General features: G+C 30.0%; 1 protein-coding gene across 2 annotated transcripts; it reads left to right on the top strand.

The window, feature by feature from the left end:
* The first annotated feature begins 2,477 nt into the window (after positions 1-2,477).
* Positions 2,478-20,730, top strand: gtpbp1l (GTP binding protein 1, like). Of its 2 annotated transcripts, none has more exons than XM_051095258.1 (12): positions 2,478-2,824; positions 2,915-3,101; positions 5,571-5,682; positions 5,798-5,978; positions 6,054-6,402; positions 6,486-6,609; positions 8,272-8,386; positions 8,700-8,844; positions 8,923-9,241; positions 10,395-10,573; positions 13,853-13,978; positions 17,206-20,730. In XM_051095258.1, exons 2-12 carry the CDS (start codon positions 2,934-2,936, stop codon positions 17,314-17,316), a joined length of 1,929 nt encoding a protein of 642 aa, XP_050951215.1. In that variant the 5' UTR covers positions 2,478-2,824; positions 2,915-2,933; the 3' UTR covers positions 17,317-20,730. The 2 variants fall into 2 exon arrangements, with proteins under 2 accessions (XP_050951215.1, XP_050951216.1); XM_051095259.1 differs by having other exon boundaries at positions 2,789-2,824; positions 2,900-3,101.
* Positions 20,731-25,049: the final 4,319 nt, after the last annotated feature.

Below are 25,049 nucleotides of genomic sequence, written 5' to 3'. Positions count from 1 at the left end.
ACATAACTGACATTATTTATAAATATTTTTAATTTATAATCATAACATTTTTCTTATATATGCAAGATGTGTGTGTAATTTTACATACGTAACAAAATACACAGTACACACGTTATATTATGTAAACAAAAACTTTTATTTTGGATGTTATTAATCATGATTAATCATTTCACAGCACTAAATAAAATGCAATTGAATATTTTATTTGTATGTTTGTTTGTTTGTTAGCTTATTTATTTATTTGTAAGTGAATGAATGAATGAATTATTTAATTAATTAATACTTCCAATAAATATAATATAATATAATATAATATAATATAATATAATATAATATAATATAATATAATATAATATATCTTTACCTTACATATTATATAAATATACAAATATTTTATATAAATACTGTAATGTATATTAATGTGTATTATATTAATTTATTTATTTATACTTGACAATATAAAATTAATTTCTTTCAACGCAGTAATTTTCAGTACACTAATGTTATCTTTGTTTAAATAATATTTAAATAAATAAATAAATAAATAAATAAATAATAAAAAGTACCAAGATACTTCCAAAGAACACAACATATTATTATATTATATTATTTTTATCTTCCATATTATGTAAATAACTTAAATATTTGATATAAATACTATAATGTATATTAATGTGTATTATATCAATTATTTGTTTACAACAAAAAATATTAAATAAATTTCTTTCAATGCAGCAATTTTCATTGCACTAATGTTATCTTTACGTTGAAATAAATTAAAACAAATAAATTAAAAAAATAATAAAAAGTACCAAGATACTTCCAAAGAACACAACATATTATATTATATTATATTATATTATATTATATTATTATATCTTTACCTTGCATATTATATAAATATTAACTTCCAAAAGAACATATTATAAAATTAACATATTAGATACTTCCAAAGAACATTTTATTATATTATATTATATTATATTATATTATATTATATTATATTATATTATATTATATATTATATCTTTACCTTGCATATTATGTATATAACTTAAATATTTTATATAAATATCATAATGTATATTAATGTGTATTATATCAATTATTTATTTACAACTAACAATATTAAATAAATTTCTTCCAATGCTGTAATTTTTATTGCACTAATGTTATCTTTATGTTGGAATAAATTAATAATTCAATAAATAAATAATTAAATAATAAAAAGTACCAGGATACTTCCAAAGAACACAACATATTATATTATATTATTATATCTTTACCTTGCATATTATATAAATAACTTAAATATTTGATATAAATATCATAATGTATATTAATGTGTATTATATCATTTACTTATTTACAACTAACAATACAAAATAAATTTATTTCAACGCAGTAATTTTCATTGCACTAATGTTATCTTTATATTGAAATTAACTAAAATAAATAAATAATTAAATAAATAAATAAATAATAAAAAGTACCAAGACACTTCCAAAGAACACAACATGTTATATTATATTATATTATATTATATTATATTACATTATATTTTTATATATCTTTACCTTGCATATTATATAAATAACCTAAATATTTTATATAAATATTATAATGTATATTAATGTGTATTATATCAATTATTTATTTACAACTAACAACATAAAATAAATTTCTTTCAACACAGTAATTCCTTGCACTAATGTTATCTTTATGTTTAAATAAATTAAAATAAATAAATAAATAATAAAAAGTATTAAGATACTTCCAATAACGTTATCTTTATGTTTTATATACATCATATGCATCTATATTGATACAATAATAGTCTATACAGCTAACAAAAGAATAGTTAATAAATTAAAAGTCAAATATAATAAAGTATTTTATGTACCAAGATATCCAGTGCAGCAACTTTACCTCACATATTATATAAGTACCTTATTTTAAGGTATAAGTTATATATTTTATTTTTTATTTGAAGGTATAAGCGATAAAATAATAGTTTTATGTAATTTTATAATAATATCATATAGTATAAAACAATATAATATAATACAGAATATTATATACCGAAACACTTCCCATACACGACACAACACTGCCACCTTGTGTTCACACTATCCAGAACCTCATAGAGGCCTTTTTTCAAAAGCAATGTTTATGCAAAAGTAAACAAAGAATAAATTAGCTACTTATAATATGCTTCTTTTTCCAAACACTTGTCTTGATTAATTATGTCTATTGATACAAATCATATATAACATTTACATTAAAAAAAACAAACAAAAAAAAAAAACCGTTAATTTATGGCTACTAGAGAGACTTGTTCAGACTTGCCTCTTGCCACTTTATGTAATTATGTAAATTATTATTACCAAGTAGGCGTGTCTTGACGGACGCCCTGTTGTGACACTGTAAGGGCATTAAGTGTATTAACGTTATTTCAAAAACAAAGAAAGAAGGAAAGAAGGAAAGGTATATGTATAAGTAGTTTTTCAATGTATCGTCGTTAATTATTCATGAGTAGGCGTCTCTCCAAAGTTCGTTTAAAAATGCATAAATCACGCAAGTCGGTTACACTTTTTTTTTAAGCAGGCCACGTGAAAACACGTATAATAAAACCAATCTTTTTTCACAGATAGAAACTTCAAAAAGTTTTAAAAGAAAGTTATAAAACTAACTTTAGAACAAAGTTTAGAAGCGCTATCTCAGGCCTTGCTGTAAATAGCTACTTAATTATTCATGAGTAGGTGTGTCTCCCAGAGGTCCCTTATTCCTCATACAAAAAGTGCATGTAAACTACGCTTGACAGGTTAGTGCTACCAAGTTGTGAGTTGAAACGAAACTTATCCTAGTTTTAGAACCAGAAAACAAACTTTCATTGGAGGATTCTCTGTTCCAGACGCAGGCTGGAGGAGCACATGGCGGCGACTGAGACGAGTGTGAGCCCGGCGGTGGAGTCGGTTGTGCCGGCTTGTATGTTTGCACCTGACCCGGGCTGCGCGGAGGATTCACCCGGCGCTGAGTACAGCGACGCCGGCGACAACCAGAACGGGGAAGCCGAGGATCATTTAGACCTCACCAGCAAGGTTGCTCTCAGGCCTAAGCGTTCGTTTGAAGGCTTCTCTGTGTGCATGAACCATTACCAACGTTTATTTGATAAATGCGTGGTGTTTAAATACATTTAACAACTTTGAATTCAAAGCAAACGCGCTGCATGAGTGACACGTTGGCTGTTGCATGTAAACGCCAGCTGGCACTGCAACAACTGTACAGACCCCAGACTTATATGCTTGTTTGCGATCAAACCGTGATCATGACTAACATTGTGATGGGCTGAATTTAAGGTTGTTGCACTTTTAATGCGTGCAAAACAACAATAAAACGTGCAATATGAAAACGCAAAGTTTTTGCTTCACATATAGATTTGTAGGTGCCCAAAAAAAGTATTTGGACTCTTGTCACGTTTAGAAAATATACAGATGTTATTAAAATTACATTTGATTAGATTTAGACTAATAAAATATTTAACTTAGCATAAAACTTTAAAAAATATTTTTTTTCTTTCTTATATTTATATAAAAATTAATTTACCACTTTTCATGCTAATCGTTTTACATTTTTTGATGACTATTGGGTTGTAATATTTAAACAAAAAAATAAATTTAAATTTAAAAATATACAAATGTTATTAAAATTAGGTTTTATTTTTTTTTTTTTTTTTTTTTTTTAATTATTACATTTATTTAAGAATTAACTTACCATTTTAAAAGGTAAACATTTTATAGGTGTTTGTCGATTGTTGGGTTTGTAATAATAAAATATAAATAAATAAATTAAACTAAATAAAATGGAATTATAAAATTACGGATAGATGGTTTGAAAAGAAGTTTGATTGCAAAAATAGTTCAGAAAAGTTAAGTTATAGCCTGCTGTCTCAAGCAGAGAAATTAATTTTATTTAAATTGCTTTTAGATGTAATAATTGTCATTTTAATAATTTTAAACCTACCAAACTATTACTTATAAAAATTTTTTTTTTTTTTTTTTGGTCAAATAATTTTGTCACTGTATATAGATATTCATTTAAAATGCCAAAATATTGTTATACATTGCACATATTGCATTTATCAGGATTCTTTGATGAATAGTAAGATCCAAATACATTATACCATTCAAAAAAGATTATAGAAATTAATAATTTTATATTCTAGGAAGGATGCTTTTACAATCTTGCAAAAGATTTCTATTTAAGATCATTGCTGTTTTTATCTGAGCTTTCTATATATATATATATATATAGAATATATATTTTTTTTTTATTATTATTATTATTATATATATATATATATATATATATTTTTTTTTTTTTTTTTTTTTTTTTTTTTCATAATATTAGAATGATTTTTGAAGGATCATGTGACTGGAGTAATGATGCTAAAAATTCAGCTTTAACAGGAATAAATTACGTTTTAATATATATCAAAATAGACAACTGTTATTTTAAATATATTTCAACATTTTACTGTTTTCCTGTACTTTGGATCAAATAAATACAGGCTTGGTGAGCAGAAGAGACCTCATTAAAAAAAAATATATATATATATATATATATATATAATAAAAAAAAAAAAACGTTCAAAAACTTTTGACTGGTAGTGTAATTGCAAAAATAACTCAGAAACGTTCATTTTCAATAATTTAAAACCTACCAAACTACTTTTTATAACAGTTTAGATTTTTTTTAATTTATTATTATTATTATTATTATTATTATTTTGCCAAATAATTTTGTTACTGTATATATTGCAATATTTTAAATAAAGTTACTTATAGCCTGCTGTCTAAAGCAGTAAAAATGATTTTATTTAAATAAACTTTTAAATAAGTCTGAAAGTGTCCTTGTGGTATCATTAAAAAATAAAACAGATTTAATATTTTGCAATCCAGTTTGGCATCCATACACTTCCAAGTTTTGCTTAAGTGTCCAAAATACTTTTTGGGGCATTGTATAGAGATTTTAAATATATGAAATGCAAAAAGTTTGTCATTTTAATTGATTAAACTATGTGACGCTGCACCACAAAACCAGTCATAATGGCCAGTTTTTCAAAATGAATAACTGAATAAATAAGCTTTCCATTAATGTATGGTTTGTTATGATAGAACAATATTTGGTCGAGATACAAACTATTTGAAAATCTAAAATCTGAGGGTGCAAAAAAATTAAAATATTGAGAAAATAGCCTTTAAAGATGTTCAAATGAAGTTCTTAGCTATGCATATTACTAATCAAAAATTAGCTTTTGATATATTTACAGTAGGAAATTCACCAAATATCCTCATGGAACATGATACTCAATTTCCTAATGATTTTTGGCATAAAAGAAAACTCAGTTTTGATCCACACAATGTATTTTTGGCTATTGCTACAAATATACCCGTGCTACTTAAGACAGGTTTTGTGGTCCAGGGTCACAAATATGCTCAACAAATATCTCATATTTCTTCTATAGGTTCTTTTAGTAATACTTTGATTATTTTTTCAAATATTTTCAGTTTGCACTGGTCAGCCCTACAGGAGAGCAGTATGAGTGTTTACAAAAGCAGCTGCGCGAACGAATAGAGGAAGGATGTGGAGAAACCATCTATGTGGTCGGCGTTGGAACAGGTGAGACGACTTTCTCGCTATAATTTGCATATTTATAACCAACTTATTTTCAACTCTCCCAGACGTAAATGTCCTATTAAGAAGTGGTGATAATTCCTTGGTGTCTGTCTCCCAGACGGTGGTGATTACGGTCTGGATGAGCGGGATATGGAAGCATCTGTCGCTACAGTGCAGTCACTTTGCGAACAGGTTGACGCCGACCTGATTCTGCTGAGAGAGAGGACGGAGACAGCAGGACATGTCCACGATTATCTCATCCGACGGCGAGTGGGAGAGGCGGACTTTCTGGAAGTCAGGTTGGAAGATGTTTTACAAAGAAATTGTTCAAAAATGATTTACTTTTAGCTTAAAATCATTTCCTTTCTTTGCAGAGTTGCAGTCGTAGGTAACGTCGACGCTGGTAAAAGCACACTTTTGGGTGTCCTAACTCACGGTGAACTCGACAACGGTCGTGGATTCGCCCGCCAGAAACTGTTCCGCCACAAACACGAGATGGAGAGCGGCCGGACCAGTAGCGTCGGCAACGACATCCTGGGTTTCGACCAGGAAGGGCAGGTGGTCAACAAACCGGACAGCCATGGTGGCAGCCTGGACTGGACCAAAATCTGCGAGAGGTCGTCGAAGGTCATCACTTTTATTGATTTGGCGGGGCACGAGAAGTACCTGAAGACTACCGTATTTGGAATGACCGGCCACCTGCCGGATTTCTGCATGCTAATGGTGAGAGGGAGTTGGTGTGCCACAAGGCTATGTACTGGGCGGTTTCAAGTTTTATGAATTTTGTCTTTTTCTGTGTCGCAAAGGTGGGAAGTAACGCGGGAATCATTGGCATGACTAAAGAGCACCTCGGGCTCGCTCTGGCTCTCAACGTTCCTGTTTTTGTAGTCGTAACTAAGATAGACATGTGTCCCGCTAACATCCTACAAGGTAATGAAAATCTTTCATTTTGCTACAGAAGTTTTATCAACAGCATTTGTGGCATAGTGCTTATTAGTAATAATTTACAGAACTAATTAATAATCTGATCAAAACAAACATTTTGAATATTGGACCAAATTTAATTTAATTTAATTTAATTTAATAATGTAACTTAATTTAATTATTTTTTCACAAAATATATACATATTTATTTATTTGTGGTATAATCAGTATGATATAAATATAGTATAAATCTACAATGTGTGTGTGTGTGTGTGTGTTTTATTTTATTTATTTATTTATTTATTTTTTATTAGGTATTTTAACATATATTCTGATCATATAACTCATTTTTTTATTTTATTTTATTTTATTTTATTTTATTTTATTCTACAAAAAAAAATCTGAAATGGTTTTGAATATCAGCCTTATCAAACCAGTCCTGCTTTTCTTTTCTTTTCTTTTCTTTTCTTTTCTTTTCTTTTCTTTTCTTTTCTTTTCTTTTCTTTTCTTCCTACAAAAAATTGAAATGATTTTGAATATCAGCCTAATCAGGTCGTATTTTATTTTATTTTATTGTATTTATTCATTGTTATTTTATGGTATAACCAATATGATATTAATATGGTATAAATCTGCCATTTTTTTTTTTTAAATTGGGAATTAAAACATAAATTCTAATCATATATATATATATATATATATATATATATATATATATATATATATATATATATATATATATATATATATATATATATATATATATATATATATATATATATATATATATATATATATATATATATATATATATATATATATATATACATACATACATATATATATATATATATATATATATATGTATATATATATAGATAGATAGATAGATAGATAGATAGATAGATAGAAATTGAATATGGATGTATTTGAAATGGTTTAATAAAATTAAATTAAAATATAACCTTATTTTAATTTAATTATTTTTTTTTCTGCAATATTTATTTATTTATTGTTTTTTTATGGTATAACCAATATGATATAAATATGATGTAAATCTACAAAAATCTAAAATATTAGCCAAATCAGACCAAACCTAGGTTTATTTTTTTATTTTATTTATTTTATTGCTACAAAAATATAAATATATTTATTTATTGTTGTTTTTATGATATAAATAAATAAATATGTATGGTACTTTATTTCATTTTTACTAAAAAAAAAAAAAAAGTAATAATAACTTAAGTAACTTAAGTAATGTACTTTGAAATTAAATGGGACGAGCATTCCAGAGGGTTTACAAACAGAAATTTTATGCTTGTATTTTAGCTAAAACACATAAATTATCATTTTAAAACTTGTTTTGTTTTGTTTTGAGTGTAAAGTTGTATAATTCCACATTTTGTCTGTGTGGATAAACTTATACACTAGTGGCGTAATTCTTGTGTGTTCTGGTATCCTTGTACATATTATGCAAACATGTTGGGTTTTTAGAATTAAGAATTTATAAGATACAATAACGAAATTAAAAATAAAATTATTTCCTGTTTTAACCAACAATATCTCACAAAAGCTGTTGCAAATGAATGTGAAATATCAATCCAGCCATTTAACCTTGGAGTGTATGCTGTTTTAATAGCCATATTTTCAATTGGTTTTGTGTTGCAGAGACGTTAAAGTTATTACAGAGGTTACTAAAGTCTCCAGGATGCAGAAAAATTCCAGTTTTGGTGCAAAACAAGGATGACGTCATTGTTACGGCCTCAAACTTCAGCTCTGAGAGGTAATTTTACTTCATTTTTGCCTGTAAGATGATAAAAAGGGTGAAATAAAACCTCCAAACTTACACTTGGGGAGAGCATTGCACTTTTTCAAATTGGCCACTTAATTTTCTGGCCTAGAACGGAATAAAACAAAATCTAAACGGCCACATAAAAGTTTTTAGTCACTTCTGTGACTACAATTAAATAGTTTGTGGAAGAAAACGTTGGAAATAAAGATGCTTTTTTTTCCCAAAGAATCATTTTCAAACAAGTTATTAATATAATCTGAAATAATGAGAGCACTAATAACCCAAAGCACTTTTTTGTGCATAGGATGTGTCCGATTTTCCAGATCTCGAATGTGACAGGTGAAAACATGGACTTGTTGAAAATGTTCCTGAACCTGCTCTCTCCCAGACTGACGTTTAAAGATGACGAGCCGCCGGAGTTTCAGATTGACGACACGTATTCAGTGCCGGTACGACACACACACTGTCTTTGTACTTCTGTCTACCTCTTTCTCAGTCGTTTGAACCTCTCGTTTGATGTTCCTCAGGGTGTAGGTACCGTAGTATCAGGGACTACTTTACGTGGATTGATACGGCTGAATGACACGCTGCTCCTCGGTCCAGATCCCCTGGGCGTCTTCATCCCCATCGCCGTCAAATCCATTCATCGCAAGCGTATGCCTGTTAAAGAAGTGCGCGGCGGGCAGACGGCCTCGTTCGCCCTGAAGAAGATCAAGCGCTCGTCGATCAGGAAGGGGATGGTGATGGTGTCGCCCCGCCTCAACCCACAGGCATGCTGGGAGTTTGAGGCCGAGATTCTCGTACTGCACCATCCAACGACGATATCGCCGAGATACCAAGCTATGGGTGAGTAGAAGAGACAAATATTAAATATTTAAGTCTATTTTTGTTACCCATGATAATAAATATTTAACATTGTTACTTATTATATATTTATAATAGAAATTTGACTAACTTAGTCAAATTATATATATATATATATATATAATTTGACTAAATTTAAGATGTTTATATAGAAATTTGACTATATTTTTGTTTTTTAATATGCTTTTATATAGTCTTAGACAATGTTTGTTTATTATGAGTTTTAAACAGTATTATTTATTTATAGTTATATATTGACTGATAAATATTTAATGGATTTTAAAATAAATATTTGACTTTTTTTGTGTATGATCTATATCGAACCTATTAAATATTTAAATTAAAAAAAATTCAAAATAAGATATTTGGATTTTTAATGCAGTAAATATTTATTTAAAATGTTTTTTATAAATTAAATCATGTAAATACATTTATAAATATTAATAAATCCAGATCTCTTATTATTTATACTTGCATAGAACCAGAAAGTGGTACCCAAAATCTTTAATATAGATTTTATAAAAATGAATAAGTAATTTTATTAAAAAAGAAAAAAAGAAATATGAACCGCTTTAATAAATTATTTTTTATAAATACGTTATTATTTAATACATTTATTTATTATTTTAAATGAAACTATTTATAATATATGTTGATATTTCGTCAGATACTGAGGATACACACATTTTGGCAGATAATTTTGTTTAATGTTATGTTTTTACACTTCTATTTTATGTTATAACCAATATTAAAAGTATACATCTACACAGTTTTCCTTTATGAATTTGAGTCAAAATCAAAAATGATAATTAAATATACTGTTTGAATTGAAGGAAATTGGTGTTGTTTTTACGGAATGAAAAATATTTCAAAAATTATATTTAAGATTATATTTCATTAAAATAACATTGCTATATTTTTACATTTTATTTATTTATTTTTTTTTTTTTTACTATTTTTAGTTTTAAAATATTGTTTGTAACCAGTATTATATAATAAATATACATTGTTTTAACCTATTTAAATGTTATACTTTATAATATATACTTTTGTTTTACTGAAGAAAATGTATTAAAATATTAAATATTTAAACTTGTATCTAAATAGATATTGCATCTGTTTCTCTGTGTCATAGTTCACTGTGGCAGTATCAGACAGACGGCCACCATCATCGGCATGAACAAAGACTGTTTACGGACAGGGGACAAAGCCACCGTTCACTTCCGCTTCATCAAGACCCCCGAGTACCTTCACACGGACCAGAGACTCGTCTTCAGAGAGGGCAGGACCAAGGCCGTGGGCACCATCATTAAGGTCAGAGGTCATACGGACACGGACAGCGTGTACAAAACTCAGCTTAACCAGAAGAATGTTTACAAAAAAAGGTCAAGGTCACATTTCACCCTCGAAACCTAAATCAAGTACATTTTACAAATTAGTAAAAACAACATACAAGTTAATACAACAAAGTATGAGATATAAATATGGGCCATTCTACAGAATTGGTGCAAACTGCTGTCCCACAACCAAAAAACACATTTAAAAAGCATTTAAGTTTTCAAATCTTAGATGTTTATTAAGATCATTTTATTATCTATTGAAACCCACAATAATATTTAAAATATTAGTAAGCTTAATATATATAAAATCATCATTTAGTGGGTACTTGGAATTGGGAGGTGGCTGTCCTGAACCCTAACTTCTACATTTCAACTTATGAAAGTGATATTGAAATAATTTTAGGGTTTTTTTTTTTTTTTTCATTGTTTTTTTAATTTTCTTTTTGATTAATTTAAAAAGTAAAAGTGTGTATATATATATATATATATATATACACAAAATATGTCAATTTTTCATGTCAGTATATGTTTTAGTCCATTGGCTGAGACTGATTTAGCTACACACCTAAATTTATGATCAGGAAATATTCCTGTGTCCTTCTCTCTCATAGCTACAAGGTGTGTGTAGACAGGTCTCATTATTTTGAGGTAAATGTGTTCAAAAGTCTTGAAAGTGTAACTTTAAGCAATGTCACTACCGAACACGTTTTTTTCTGCGATTACGCACATATTTTTGTGAGTTATTCAACACATTTAGATTTTATATGTGTATCACTGTTCAGAACTGTGCCAGCTAAACATGTGCTGATTAGTATCTTTGAGCTAGCTTCAAAAGTATCTAAAATTGTCACTACCGAAACATTTGATGGAGTTTCAGTAGTGACATCTTTGTTTTTTTGGGTGTTATTCCATAAATTGTCATTACTGAAACATTTGGTGGAGTTATGGTAGTGACATCTTTGCTTTTTTTGGGTGTTATCCCATAAATTGATTTTATAGGATAACACCCAAAAAACAAACGTCACTACCAAAACGCCACCAAATGTTTCGGTAGTGACGTTTGTTTTTTTGGTGTTATCCTATAAAATTATCACTACTGATACAGTCACTACCGAAACTTTTGGTGAAGTTTTGGTAGTGACATCTTTGTTTTTTTTGGGTGTTATCCCATAAATTGTCACTACCGAAACAGTCATTACTGAAACACTGAAACATTTGGTGTTGTTTCGGTAGTGACATCTTTGTTTTTTTTTGGGTGTTATCCCATAAATTGTTACTACCGAAACATTTGGTGGAGTTTTGGTAGTGACATCTTTGGTTTTTTTTGGGTGTTATCCCATAAATTGTCACTACCGAAACATTTGGTGGAGTTTTGGTAGTGACATCTTTGGTTTTTTTTGGGTGTTATCCCATAAATTGTCACTACCGAAACATTTGGTGGAGTTTTGGTAGTGACATCTTTGTTTTTTTTGGGTGTTATCCCATAAATTGTCACTACCGAAACATTTGGTGGAGTTTCGGTAGTGACATCTTTGGTTTTTTTTGGGTGTTATCCCATAAATTGTTACTACCGAAACATTTGGTGGAGTTTTGGTAGTGACATCTTTGTTTTTTTTTGGGTGTTATCCCATAAATTGTCACTACCGAAACATTTGGTGGAGTTTCGGTAGTGACATCTTTGTTTTTTTTTGGGTGTTATCCCATAAATTGTTACTACCGAAACATTTGGTGGAGTTTCGGTAGTGACATCTTTGTTTTTTTTTGGGTGTTATCCCATAAATTGTCACTACCGAAACATTTGGTGTCGTTTCGGTAGTGACATCTTTGTTTTTTTTTGGGTGTTATCCCATAAATTGTTACTACCGAAACATTTGGTGGAGTTTTGGTAGTGACATCTTTGTTTTTTTTTGGGTGTTATCCCATAAATTGTCACTACCGAAACATTTGGTGGAGTTTCGGTAGTGACATCTTTGTTTTTTTTTGGGTGTTATCCCATAAATTGTTACTACCGAAACATTTGGTGGAGTTTCGGTAGTGACATCTTTGTTTTTTTTTTGGGTGTTATCCCATAAATTGTCACTACCGAAACATTTGGTGGAGTTTTGGTAGTGACATCTTTGGTTTTTTTTGGGTGTTATCCCATAATTTGTCACTACCGAAACATTTGGTGGAGTTTTGGTAGTGACATCTTTGGTTTTTTTTGGGTGTTATCCCATAAATTGTTACTACCGAAACATTTGGTGGAGTGACATCTTTGTTTTTTTGGGTGTCATTGTTACGGTATTGACAAAAGGGAACCTATAATCCTCATATTTGAGGGATATAAACAAAATTTTAATACAGTTACACAAATTGTTAGTATTTTAGTAGTGTTTATGTGGGTTAAAATTCTGTAATGTGATGTGGTCGCTATCAAAACATTACTGTCACTACCGAAAATGTGCAGTCATTAACGAAACTTGGGATGTTTTGTCAAAAATAAAGTATACTGAATTATCAACTAATATGTTTTGGTTCAATCTATGTTCAAACTAATGAATCCTTAAGTTTGAAATCAGTATGATCAACCTTTTGCCTTGGATTCAAAATACAACAAATCTCATAAATCACACTTGAAATATTGTTAAAAATGTAATTGTTATTGATTTACCTCTGAGAAAAATTTAATAAAATAGCAAGAATATGTATTTACAATGTAGATGTCTACAAAAAAATCTTAATAGGTCACTATAAGCCTTCAAGTTAAATTATTATGACTGTGTTTCGGTAGTGATAAATTTGGGGGTCGGACAAATATTCCAAAACTTTCTGAAAATACATTATGAGAGTTAACTGCACATTTACTAAACATGTGTACCTTGGATATTGTACAGTTTGCATACATACACATTTTTTTTTTTTTGTTTCCAACTCGGCCTTTGGACCAATTCTGCGGAATGGCCCTTAAATATGTGTATGTAAGTGTGTGTGTGTGTATATATATATATATATATATATATATATATATATATGTTTATTTCTGTTTTTATTTCAGGGTGAAATGTGATGTTTTTGGCAGGTTTCTTGATATTTATCCACCTGGAAATTGGTATCTGAGTGATCAGTTTTACTTTAGAGACGTCAATCATGCATTTTTCATAATGTCAGCCAATAAAGTATATAAAGAGATTTGTTACCTTCCAGCATGAGTCATAAAAATTGGCGATGCATTTCCTTCTGAAACCCCTGTCTGTTGTGTTCGCTTCTATGACAGCTGCTTCAAAGCAAGCCTCAGGCCAAGATGCAGTCTACCAAAAAAACCTCGTCACAGGTGGAGGGCTCTTCAACCGCCAGCGAGGAACCCACACAGATGGGAGGAAGCCCTCAAATGGGACAAATGGTGAGGAAAAATAACATTTTACTTGAAGTCTGTATATATATAATGCTTGGCATTAAAAGGATAGATCACCAAAAAATTTAAATTACCCCATGATTTACTCACCCTCATGCCATCCTAGGTGTGTATGACTTTTTTCTTTCAGACAAATAAAATCAGAGTTATATTAAAAAAAAATGTCCTGGCTTTATAATGAACTATAATGCACTTTATTTTGCTTCAAAATCTCAACACCCATTCACTGCCATTATATAGCTTGGAAGAGCCAAGACATTTTTTATAGTAACTCCGATTGTATTCGTCTGAAAGAAGAAAGTCATACACACCTATAATGGCTTGAGGGTGAGTAAATCATGAGGCAATTTTCATTTTTGGGTGAACTATCCCTTTAAATCCATTTCTCTCACCTTTTCCCATATTGTTCCTTATATGCTCTTTTTCTGCTTCACATTTTCATTCTTGAAACGTTTCCTCCAGGCTGCATATACTATTCATTTCCAAACATTCACAGAAACTTACAGCCCTTGAAATTTCTCGACCCTTTTCATCCCCAGTACACCAAAAACGGCCCTTTCTCTTCTCTTCTGTCTGTGGCTCAGTGCCGTAGCCAGTGGGGGACGAGGACACACTTTGTAAAAATCGAAACAAAGAGAATAAAAAATATACAAAAAAAAAGTTAAAAGGACAAGAAGGCAGTGTGAAGAAAAGGTAAAACAGTTTAAAGCACATTAAGGTCAAACTCTTTAAGCTTCTTAAAATGTTAATTTGCTGTAGTGTAAATCGCGGAGGTATTAACAGCATCACTTTCATGACTATGAAACACATTAGAGTCTTAATGTAATGAATTAGGTTGATTTATTTCCTGAACGGTATTTAAATGAGACAAATCACCTCTGAAAAGCACGCAACTCTGTCATTTAGACTTAACGGTTAATAGATTTTTCCATTAATGGTCACTGCAGACCAAGTTCTGGGTTTGTTTCTTTTAAGAAGTGTTCATTTAGTAAAGTTGTCTTTATTAACCATTATTGAGATGTTAAATTAAAGGGTTACGAACTGAATCTGGTAATATTTGCTCAGTCAGTCAGCTTAGTTTTTATGACGGCGTTTTAGTGGCACGTAAAAAAAAAAGAAGGAAATTATCAGGAAATTGTTTTTTTCTCGTTTTGAGAAAAAAAAAGACTAAATTATGAGAATAAAGTTTAAATATTTTGAGGATAAAGTCACAATTATAAGAATAAAGTCATAGCAATACAAGAATAAGGCAAAATTACAAGAATAAAGTTGAATATTTCAAGAATAAAGTTGAAATATTTCAAGAATAAAGTTGAAATATTTTGAGAATAAAGTTGAAATTACGAGAATGAAGTTGAAATATTTTGAGAATAAAGTTGAAATTACCAGAATAAAGTCAAAATATTTTAAAAATAAAGTCGAAATTACAAGAATAAAGTAGAATATTTTGAGAATAAAGTCGAAATAATGTCCAAAAAATTCAAGAATAAAGTCGAAATATTTTGAGAATAAAGTCAAAATTATAAGAATAAAGTTTAATATTTTGAGAATCAAATAAAAATTACCAGAATAAAGTCAAAATTGCAAGAATAAGGTCGAAATAGTTTGAAAATAAAGTTGAAATTACGAGAATAAAGTCAAAATATTATGAGAATAAAGTTGAAATTATGAGAATAAAGTCAAAATATTTTAAGTATAAAGTCGAAAATTCTGCTTTATTCTTGAAATATTTGGACTTTATTTTTGTAATCTTAAATTTGTTTTATTTTTTAATGTGGCACTAAAACAAGGAAATATTTTGAGAATAAAGTCAAAATGACCAGAATAAAGTTGAGTATTTTGAAAATAGTCGAAATTACAAGAATAAAGTTGAAATATTTTGAGAATAAAGTTGAAATTACCAGAATAAAGTCAAAATATTTTAAAAATAAAGTCGAAATTACAAGAATAAAGTTGAATATTTTGAGAATAAAGTAAAAATTACCAGAATAAAGGCGAAATATTTTGAGAACAAAGTCGAAATTATGAGAATAAAGTTTAATATTTCAAGAATAAAGTTGAAATTACCAGAATAAAGTCAAAAGTTGAAATTACAAGAATAAAGTTGAACAGTTTGAGAATAAAGTCAAAATATTTCTAGAATAAAGTCAAAATTACAAGAATAAAGTTGAATATTTTGAGAATAAAGTAAAAATTACCAGAATAAAGTCTAAATTATGAGAATAGTCAAAATATTTTAAGAATAAAGTAGAAATTACGAGAATATAGTTGAAATATTTCGAGAATAAAGTCAAAATATTTTAAGTATAAAGTCAAAATTACAAGAATTAAGTCAAAATATTTGAGAATGAAGCCAAAAATTCTACTTTATTCTCAAAATATTTAGACTTTATTTTTGTAATTTCGACTTTATTAAAATATTTTGACTTTATTCACATAATCTTAAATTTGTTTTTTTTTTTTTTGTTTTTTTAATGTGGCACTACAACAAGGTCATAAGCTTTACCTGATAAACATAAAAGATAATTGTATTACATTTTTAATTCATTTATTTTCTGAATGAGTTCAATTTTAAAAAAATTTTGTTTTGATTTTTGTTTTGAAGTAAAATAAATAAATAAATAAAAATAATAATAATTAAGTAGGTATGTATTTATTTCTTAATGAATTTATTTTAATGATTATTCAAATGTTTCCATTTCTGGAAAACAAAATAAATAATGAAATAATATATTTCATTTATTTTGTTGAGGAGAAAAGCCTTCATTTACAGTTTGTTACTACAGCACAGTGTTTTTGGTGGGAAAAACCCCCCCAAAAAAAAAAAAAACTTTTTGAACTTTTTTCTATGGTCAGTTTTGAAAATTACCTTTACTGACAATTTTAATGTGCTTCTAAACACAAAATTAGCAAACAAATGACATTTTGACTTTATTTTTATTATTGTTATTATTGTTTTATTTTTACTAAATTTACTTTTTTAATTTATTATAACTGTAAATAACACGATTTTAACAAAAACTGTTAAAAAAAAGCAAATTGTGACAGTATTTTGGTCAATGTAGTATTTTCAAAAGGAGTATTTATTTATTAATTATATTATTTATTTATTGTTATATATTATGATTAATAAATAAGTAAATAAATAACCGCCCTGATTTCTAATATCCACCAACGATTGCATCTAAACAGTTGGTTTTCATCATCTCTTTCAGTTGAAGTCTGGTGGAAGCGGTCGTCGGCGTGGCGGCCAGCGGCACAAAGGCAAATCAGCACTGAGCAGCACTGGAACAACTACTTCAGCAGCTGGAGTGGGCGGCAACTGAGCTTCCACCAGCTCGCTCACCCATCACTACTGGTCAGCTGCCTTTAACATTTCAAGTGAACACCAGAGGGCAGTAAAGCCTTTTTTGTCTTTCTCTCATCTTTTTTTTGTTTTTTTTTTCCTCTCTCACTAAACCGGACTGAGCTATTTCTCCCTAATTAGAAACGTTCATCTCCACTGACACAATCGTGCCAAAACCCTGACTGACAAGCAGCTGTTGTGTTCCTCGTCCACCCGCTCTTTTTTTTTTTTTTTTTTTTCCCTCACCCTTATCAAGCCCTTTTACTTAATATTCTGTCAGCCCTTGGAGTCTCAACATCCTGTAATAAACACCCCGAAATCCCGGATTTTGTAGCCGGAATGTTTCCCCGAGGACCCAATTAAGGAGCCTACAACTGAATCCCTGTTTGTGTTCAGCGATTTTGCTATTTTTCATGTCATTTTCCTCCTTCAATTGAATTTGGCAAATGCTAACACAGATGAAAGGGAGAAATCTGTTCTGCTTGTCAATCTCTCATGCCCCCTCATCCTCTTCTGATTTTAATGAGCGTCGTAGCTGCAAAGACGCGCAAAATCACGGCAGATAAAACCGGTCCCTCTCAGAGCGTCACAAATTAGGTGGCTTTCTGCTCTGTCCCGTGTTGCTTTTTCATTTCGTGACCCGGCATTACTTTCAAAAGGTCTCACCATTTCAGTGGAGGGATTTTTTTTTTTTTTTGGTGTAGAATGGAAAGCTAACCGAGATGACGTGGCATTTAGTTAGGATTTCTGTGGTCACTTTCCCATTAAACCTTATTTTATGTCTATTCTTATTTATTCTAGACTCTTTTAATTGAATTTTCATGTGCGAGACGCTTTTGACCCATTCAGAGCAAGAGCAGACCTTAAATAAATTCTAATAAAATGACTAATTCACCCAAATATTACAACTCTGCCATCATTTATACACCACCATAATGATCCAAACCAGTATGACTGTTTCGGTATGAGTTGCTCTTTTCTGTGGAAGCCCATTTTTGCCACTGAATAAAAAAAAAAAAAAGGTATTGTGAGTGACTTCTTATCTCTCAGTTCTGATTTTGAGAGATATTTTATTTTTTTTATTTTTTTTCAGAATTGTGTGATATTAACTCAAGATTCTAACACTTTTTCTAAGGAATGTGACATACAAACTCACAATTGCGAGTTATATAGTCAAAATGGTGAAATATAAACTAACAATTGCGAGAAAACTTGGAATTGCAAGATAAAACCTCACTATTCTGACTTTATCGCAAATCCAATTTTGTATCTCGCAGTTTTCTTACAATTCTGATTTTTTTCACTTATATTTAAGTCATTACTTACTAAAATAACTTTTACAAATACACAGGTATTTCACCAATATTTATTTCATTATTTACTGAAATAACTTTCACAGATAAACCGATATTTCACAGATATTTAAGTCATTACTTATTAAAATAACTTTCACAGATAAACCGATATTTCACCAATATTTAAGTCATTATTTACCAAAATTCTTCTCCAACTGTTAAGTGTTGGTAGTGTTGTTATTTCACCAATATTTTAGTCATTATTTACTGAAATAACTTTCACAGATAAACTGATAATTCTCCAACATTTAAGTCATTATTTACTGAAATAACTTTCACAGATACACTGATATTTCACGGATATTTAAGTCATTATTTACTGAAATAACTTTCACAGATACACCGATATTTCACGGATATTTAAGTCATTATTTACAGAAATTCTTCTCCAACTGTTAATTGTTGGTAGCATTGTTATTTTACTGATATTTTAGTCATTATTTACTGAAATGGGTTTCACAGATAAACCGATATTTCACGGATATTTAAGTCATTACTTATTAAAATAACTTTCACAGATAAACCGATAATTCACCAATATTTAAGTCATTATTTACCAAAATTCTTCTCCAACTGTTAATTGTTGGTAGCATTGTTATTTTACTGATATTTTAGTCATTATTTACTGAAATAAGTTTCACAGATAAACCGATATTTCACGGATATTTAAGTCATTACTTACTGAAATAACTTTCACAGATATACAGATATTTCACCGATATTTAGGTCAGTATTTATTGAAATTACTTTAACAGGTTAACTCGATATTTCACTGATATTTAAGTCATTATTTACTGAAATAACTTTCACAGATAAGCCAATATTTCACCAATATTTAAGTCATTATTTACTGAAATAACTCTCACAGATGAACCGATATTTCACCAATATTTAAGTCATTATTTACTGAAATAACTCTCACAGATAAACCGATATTTCACGGATATTTAAGTCATTACTTACTAAAATAACTTTCACAGATAAACCAATATTTCACCAATATTTAAGTCATTATTTACTGAAATAACTTTCACAGATACACTGATATTTCACGGATATTTAAGTCATTATTTACTGAAATAACTTTCACAGATACACCGATATTTCACGGATATTTAAGTCATTATTTACAGAAATTCTTCTCCAACTGTTAATTGTTGGTAGCATTGTTATTTTACTGATATTTTAGTCATTATTTACTGAAATAAGTTTCACAGATAAACCGATATTTCACGGATATTTAAGTCATTACTTATTAAAATAACTTTCACAGATAAACCGATAATTCACCAATATTTAAGTCATTATTTACCAAAATTCTTCTCCAACTGTTAATTGTTGGTAGCATTGTTATTTTACTGATATTTTAGTCATTATTTACTGAAATAAGTTTCACAGATAAACCGATATTTCACAGATATTTAAGTCATTACTTACTGAAATAACTTTCACAGATATACAGATATTTCACCGATATTTAGGTCAGTATTTACTGAAATAACTTTCACAGATATACAGATATTTCACAGATATTTAAGTCATTACTTACTGAAATAACTTTTACAGATATACAGATATTTCACTGATATTTAGGTCAATATTTATTGAAATTACTTTCACAGGTTAACTCAATATTTCAACGATATTTAAGTCATTATTTACTGAAATAACTTAAACAGATAAAACAATATTTCACCAATATTTAAGTTATTATTTATTGAAATCATTCTCCAACTGTTAACTGTTAATAGCGAATCATTTAAATGTGATTGTGTGACAATCACATTTGTATACAGATTACCCCACAATACATATCTCATTAATGTTACAGGGAGATTTAGGGTGGACGGCAAGATATTTTGAGTATAATGGCTTTCAAGGACTTAAAATGTACCATAAACATCATATGGGACCCACATTTTATGCTGCTTTTGAAGCTTAAGAACTTCAGTAGTCAGTGTAATTATGAAAAGAGCAACTGTTGCACAAAGGAAAGCAAGTCATACAGGTTTGGAAAGACATTAGGCTGAGTAAAATAAGCTAATTTTATTTGTTTTGGCTGAGATATTTCTTTAAGTAAGAATCTAAATTAGAGTTATTGCTCTTATGAATATGTAAAATATATTTACATATCTTTGGATTGCATTCGATATAAATTTGTCAGGGAAGGCTATGGTGAAATGTTGTAAAAGTCTTGAAATGCCCTGGTAAAAAGGCAGAAAGACCAACGGTTAGCCATGAGGTGCAGAATTTCCAAAGTCCATTATATACTGTAATACAAATCTAGAGCAACAAAGTTCAACATAAATGTCAAATCTAGTCTACCAGGATGCAGTTTCATAATTTCCACTGCAATTTCAAAACAAACGAAAAAAACAGTGCCTTCTCAGTAGCTTTCATTTCCAGTTTTCATGATCCAAATGTGAGAAAATCACACAAGTCATCGTTCAAGGCAGTTCTGGTTCTCGTTCTTGGGTTTGATCTGCTGTTCTTGTCTTTTGAATCAATAAAGGTGAACCACAAGGTCTGTACTATCAGGGAGATCTTTAGACATTTTAGTTTTCCTAAATACATAGTTTTATCCAAGGGAGCCAAGTAGACTTGAACTTCTTTAAATCTTTCTTTTTAAGACATGATCTTTAAGTTCTGTCAGAATTGCTTACAAAGACCACATGCAAGCCCTTAAATTATGCAATTTTAATACTTCTTTTTATCTTCAAGAACCTAAAGGATAAAAATATATTTTTTTTTATTTTACTTATTTATATATTCTTTTTTCTTTTTTTCCCCTTCCTCTAGGGCTGGTACGTATTTAAATAAAAATACAAGACATTTAATTTTTGGTTATGATTTTTTTTTTTTTTTAAATCAATCCCTTTTAGTGCATGATCTTGTTTTTTGGCATTAAAATGTATGTACATTATGTACAAATGGAAAAAAAAATTGAATTTGTGTTGTAAATCCTTTTGAATAAAAAAAATACTAAAAAAACTCCTTAGTGCAGTTATTAGTTGCTTTCCTGTAATTTGACAGAACAAATGTAAAGAATTTGCATTAATATCTTTAATATCTACTGTTATGTCTCTGGTTTGTCTAGTGTGAAACAACAGCCCCACTGAGAAGCTATTGAACTGAATTATTCGTAAACATTTGGGTTATTCGCCCTCAGACACTCATTTCTAATTTGTATTCGCTCTTCTCTCCAACTCGCTGAACCAAATACGCCATAAAGGAATCAAATTACTTACTGTCCCTGGCCCCACTGCTGTGTAAAAAGATATGAAACACTCTCAGCCAACAAAACTGGGGTATTTAGGTAATTTCGTCAAAACTCATTGAAGTGGCGGCATTAAAACGCCAGCCGAACATCAAGCCACATGGTCAGAGTCCCACTGCGCCCCATCACCTAATTTCCAGCCCTTTATGTCCCTGCTTTCCCGGAGGGGACGGATGTGAGTCTTGTCGATGAGATTCCAATAAATGTTTCAAAATTCAAAAAGCCAATTACAGTCCACGGCCTGTACCGCATTAGCATGTTTAATTAGTTTCTGATGCGCCAGTATGTGGACGACGGTGTTTTGACTGGGGATAGTTCACCCAAACAAGAAAATTCTGTCATTAATTACTCACCCTCATGTCGTTCCAAACCCGTAAGACCTTTGTTCATCTTCAGAACACAAATTAAGATATTTTTGATGACAAAACGCATGCATCGTGGTACTCTCATAAGCATGTGTCGAAGACTGACACGGAAGAGAACAAAGTGTTGAAAAAAAAAATTTTTTCTTCATGCACAAAAAGTATTCTCGTAGCTTCGTAAAATTAAAGTTGAACCACTGTCACATGGACTATTTTAACATTGTCCTTACTACCTTTCTGGGCCTTGAACGTGTCAGTTGTGTTGCTGTCTATGCAGAGTCAGCTCTCAGATTTCATCAGAAATACCTTAATTTTTGAACGAAAGTCTTACAGGTTTGGAATGACATGAGGGTGTGTAATTAATGACAGAATTTTCATTTTTGGGTGAACTGTCCCTTTAAATTTTGTTTGTTTTATCATGTAAAGCTACTGAAATATCTTCAAAAGTTAGATACCATAAAGGTCATTAGAAAAGTAAAAAAGTATTTTTTTAAATGTGACAAAAAGCACAACTGTAATATAATATGATGTAACACAATAAGTAAACTTAACAGATTTAACAGGACAGATCTACAATTCCATTTGTAGACAATCAAATAATAATAATTAAAAAAAAAAACATAAATCTAAAACCTATTGATTTAAAGATGTTGATTGTGTATATATAGTATCAACATATTTCAATTCTTTTGCAAAATATGCATGTAGTTTGGGGGGTTTATATGTAATTCTCTGATTGGTGGACATTTCTTAGCAAACTTATTAAATTAACGTCTTTTTTACTGGTAATTTAAAGGAGCACTTTAAAGGAGAAGTTCACTTCAAGAAAAAAAAATTTAAAGATAATGTACTCTTTCTTGAGTCGTAAAGAAATTATGTTTTTTGAGGAAAAACATCAGGATTTTTCTCCATATAGTGGACTTTAATGGTGCCCCCAAGTTTAAATATCCAAAATGCAGTTTAAATGCAGCTTCAAAGGGCTCTAAACGATCCCAGCTGAGTCTTATCTAGCAAAACAATCGGTTATTTAAAAAAAACCAAAAACATTTTATATAATTTTTAACCTCAAATGCTCATCTTGTCTAGGTCTGCCTGAACAGTTTTTTCCGGTTCAAGACAGTTAGAGTATGTCGTAAAACTCTCAATTTTCTCCCTCAACTTCCTACAATCATCCTACATCGCTGCAGATGTACCGACCCAGTGTTTACAAAGTGAACATGCAAAGAAGATCAAACACCCTATACAAAAAAAGGTGAAAAAGCGATGTAGGACGATTTTTAAGTTGCAGGAGAAAATGAGATGGGAATTTTGGCTCTCAAAATTACAGATCGTTTCACTAGATAAGACCCTTCTTCCTCGGCTGGGATCGTTTAGAGCCATTTGAAGCTGCATTAAAACCGCATTTTGGAATTTCAAACTCGGGGGGCACCATTGAAGTCCACAATCCTGTAATGTTTTCCTCAAGAAACATAATATCTATCGACTGAAGAAAGAAAGACATGAACATCTTGGATGACAAGGGGGTGGATGACAAGTACATTATCCGTAAATTTTTGTTCTGAAAGTGAACTTGTCCTTTAAAGTCAAAATAATGAACCCTGATGGCTTTGACAAAAGCGTATACCATCAGTTAACAACCTTGTAGCAACCTTGTGTAAGGTACATTTAAAAATAAAATCCTTTATGGAGAAAATGAATGGTATTATTACTTCCCAAACCCTACTGTTATGCACTATGCATACCCTCTAGGGATCGATTCTGAGATTTTCGGAATGCATCGGGATTCTCTCTGGAATCAATTCTGAGCTTGGTTTTTAACAACAGGTGGTGCTGTAATTTAGTTTTTAGCCTAATGGATTCCGCGTTGATTTATTGTCGCATCCCTAGTTTGCTCAAAGTAAGGTCTAGGCAACAAAATGTCACCAAAGTGTAATTAATATGAGGACCACAATAGCTAAAAGCATCAGTTTGCACTGCTAACAATTAGCAAACCTGCTAACACTGGGCGAAACATCATATTAGACTTATTTTACTTTTTCTTTAATGCACCTGATGTTGTAATTACGACTTACCGACTTACCGTAAAAACAATTAACACCTTAACACATTAATATTCTTGTCTCTAAAGGCTTACAAAAATGAGGCAATGTTGATGTTAGCATCTGGCTCAAATCAAACTAAATGAATTCAAATCGTGACACATTTTCTTCCACCCTTTGCTTCTTTCTGTGTACAAAATATTGGCCTTTGCTTTCAAGGTCATGTGCAGAAGCTGGAACGTTTGCCAAATTTGCTGTCCTTAGAAGTATTGATTATATTTCAGGATCTAAGGCCGCTTAGCGTTTATTAATTAGAGCTCTGCCCCTCATTTGAAGCATGACTGGTTAATCCTCTGTGCATTATTTTGCGTATTGGCAGTACATAACCACAGGCTAATTAACAGAAGCAGTCTTGGACAAAGCAAAGAGGATTGAAGCTTCTTCATTCAAAACAATGTCATTCTTTGACTTTGTTTAGTCTGCCTTTCCAAGATGAAAGGCTTCATATTTTGGGTTTTTTCTTTGTATTTTCTTTCTTCAATCAAGCCTAGTATGTTACCAGTTTACAAACATACTTTGATAGCCGTCTCAATGTCAGCCGTCCCTACGTCAACTATAGTCCTGTTTATTTGGCTGGTTATAAATACTTCAACCAGATTCTGTTATCCTTACATGACTAC

Source organism: Labeo rohita, chromosome 22 (assembly GCF_022985175.1).
Source record: "Labeo rohita strain BAU-BD-2019 chromosome 22, IGBB_LRoh.1.0, whole genome shotgun sequence".
Classification (NCBI taxonomy): Eukaryota; Metazoa; Chordata; class Actinopteri; order Cypriniformes; family Cyprinidae; genus Labeo; species Labeo rohita.
Note: the sequence above shows the minus strand (reverse complement) of the source record. Positions and strands in the feature narration are given on the sequence as shown.

What these genes read in the sequence shown, in the direction of transcription:
- gtpbp1l (XM_051095258.1), top strand. Translation starts at nt 2,934, where the DNA reads ATGGCGGCGACTGAGACGAGTGTGAGCCCGGCGGTGGAGTCGGTTGTG. An exon ending in ATTTAGACCTCACCAGCAAG is followed by an intron (nt 3,102 to 5,570) that starts GTTGCTCTCAGG and finishes AAATATTTTCAG; the next exon opens with TTTGCACTGGTCAGCCCTAC. An exon ending in GCGGACTTTCTGGAAGTCAG is followed by an intron (nt 5,979 to 6,053) that starts GTTGGAAGATGT and finishes CTTTCTTTGCAG; the next exon opens with AGTTGCAGTCGTAGGTAACG.